We start from the raw sequence: 1778 nt of genomic DNA on the forward strand, positions 1-1778 counted from the left end.
TGGTCAATATGGCTTACAAGTGTGATCTGTCTTTCCCAAATACTGTTCTCTTGCAACTATGGGGTGCTGAGTCTCAGAAGCATTTGTAATTCTGTTTATCTTTAACTAAGTACAAGCCTGAAGAAAGAGACCTATGTGGACCTTCCATGGATGCTGAACAAGACAGAAGAATAGAGAAGATAGAAGATTACTGGGCTCATACTACAAACCTGGGGTCACTAAGCTGAGTAGAAATGATTGTCGGGGAGATAGACAATGAAACGCCAGGTTGAGAGAGGGACCAAATGAGGGGGGGCAACAGAAGGCTCCAGGCTTTGGATACTTTCTTTGTCTTTCTCATTCCCTACCTGGATTGAGCCTGTGTCTTGATTGAAATTCATACGTGCAGTCAGAAAGCTTCATAGACAACTGGTCTGAAACTGAACTGCTGAATAAAAGTTATAATAGCCTAGAAGGGTGATCGGTTTTCCTAAAATCAAGAAGAAGCCTCAAGTCCTTAAGTGGAGCAGATGAACTCATAACAGTGGATAGTTTCCTGGAGCATGGAGGGTGCTGTACAGCTTCTCTGCCTGACCTGCTGTCATCACCACCAACAACAAAAAATTGATAAATGCACTGAATGGGAAGTCAGGAAAGGAAAAGAGACACTTTACAAATTCCCAGTTCTGCCACCTTTCTATGCCATGGGATCCCTGTTAGCCAACATCTTCTGACAATGTATTAGAGCTAATAAATCTCCAGAAAATAAGAAATGAGACAGAAGTACTACTAACTGTAAATTCTGTATCTAATAGGCAAGAGGAATAAGCAATAATGTCAACTCAGAATTTACAATATATAGTAAAGTGTCACAAGGAAAAGAGAGAATAACTATAACAGAATACAATTTGAGTAATCAAAGAATTACTGAGAACTTATTCCATGCTGGGCCCAAGATTAGGGGTCTAGCATTTGGAGATGTGTGAATACATGTGTCTGCTTTAAAGAACAGCAAATGTCATTGAGATGAGACTGTTGCCCTGCTGAAGAGTCTTTCCAGGGCCCTCTTCATGTCTCTGTTCCGTAGGCTATAAATAAAGGGGTTTAGCAATGGTGTGACCACTGTGTACATCACAGAGGCAATTATGTTCTTGTTACTGGAGTTTCTGGATGAGGGAAAAAAATACAGCCCAATAATTGTGCCATAGTACAGAGACACAACAGAGAGGTGAGATCCACAGGTGGATAAGGCTTTGCCGATCCTGTTCGTAGATGGAACCTTCAGAATGGTGGCCCCAATGCGTCCATAAGAGATCAAGATGCATATTAATGGTAGAGTAATAACTGCCACTCCCACTGTGTAAATGACCAGCTCATTGAGGGAGGTGTCTGAGCATGAGAGCTTGAGCAGGGCAGCAAGGTCACAGAAGAAATGGGGGATAGTGGTGTCATCACAAAAGGACAGTTGAGCCAGGAGGAGGGTGTGAGACAAGGCACTGGTACAAGAGAGGATGCAGGACACAGCTACTAGTGAGGTACACAGTCCCTGTCTCATGATGGTGGTGTAGTGGAGGGGATGACAGATGGCTACATACCGATCATATGCCATTGAAGTGAGAAGGAAATTGTCCAGATCAGTGAAAAATATGAAAAAATACATCTGTGTTATGCACTCTGCATGGGGGACGGATCGATCATGACTCTGCATGCTTATTAACATCCTTGGGACAGTGACAGATGAAAAGGAGATGTCAGTGAGGGCCAGGTGGCTGAGGAAGAAGTACATGGGGGTGTGGAGG

General features: G+C 43.3%; 1 protein-coding gene across 1 annotated transcript in view; it reads right to left on the bottom strand.

Annotated features, from left to right (window-relative positions):
• Positions 1–997: 997 nt before the first annotated feature.
• The window catches only part of LOC103609936 (olfactory receptor 1J4-like), a 2727-nt gene continuing 1946 nt past the window's right edge, over positions 998–1778 (bottom strand). The window contains exon 3 of the mRNA XM_008594193.1: positions 998–1778. This exon is cut by the window's right edge and continues 18 nt beyond it. Coding sequence (XP_008592415.1) covers positions 998–1778 — 781 coding nt within the window.

This window comes from Galeopterus variegatus, unplaced genomic scaffold (assembly GCF_000696425.1).
Source record: "Galeopterus variegatus unplaced genomic scaffold, G_variegatus-3.0.2 Scaffold10323, whole genome shotgun sequence".
NCBI lineage: Eukaryota > Metazoa > Chordata > Mammalia > Dermoptera > Cynocephalidae > Galeopterus > Galeopterus variegatus.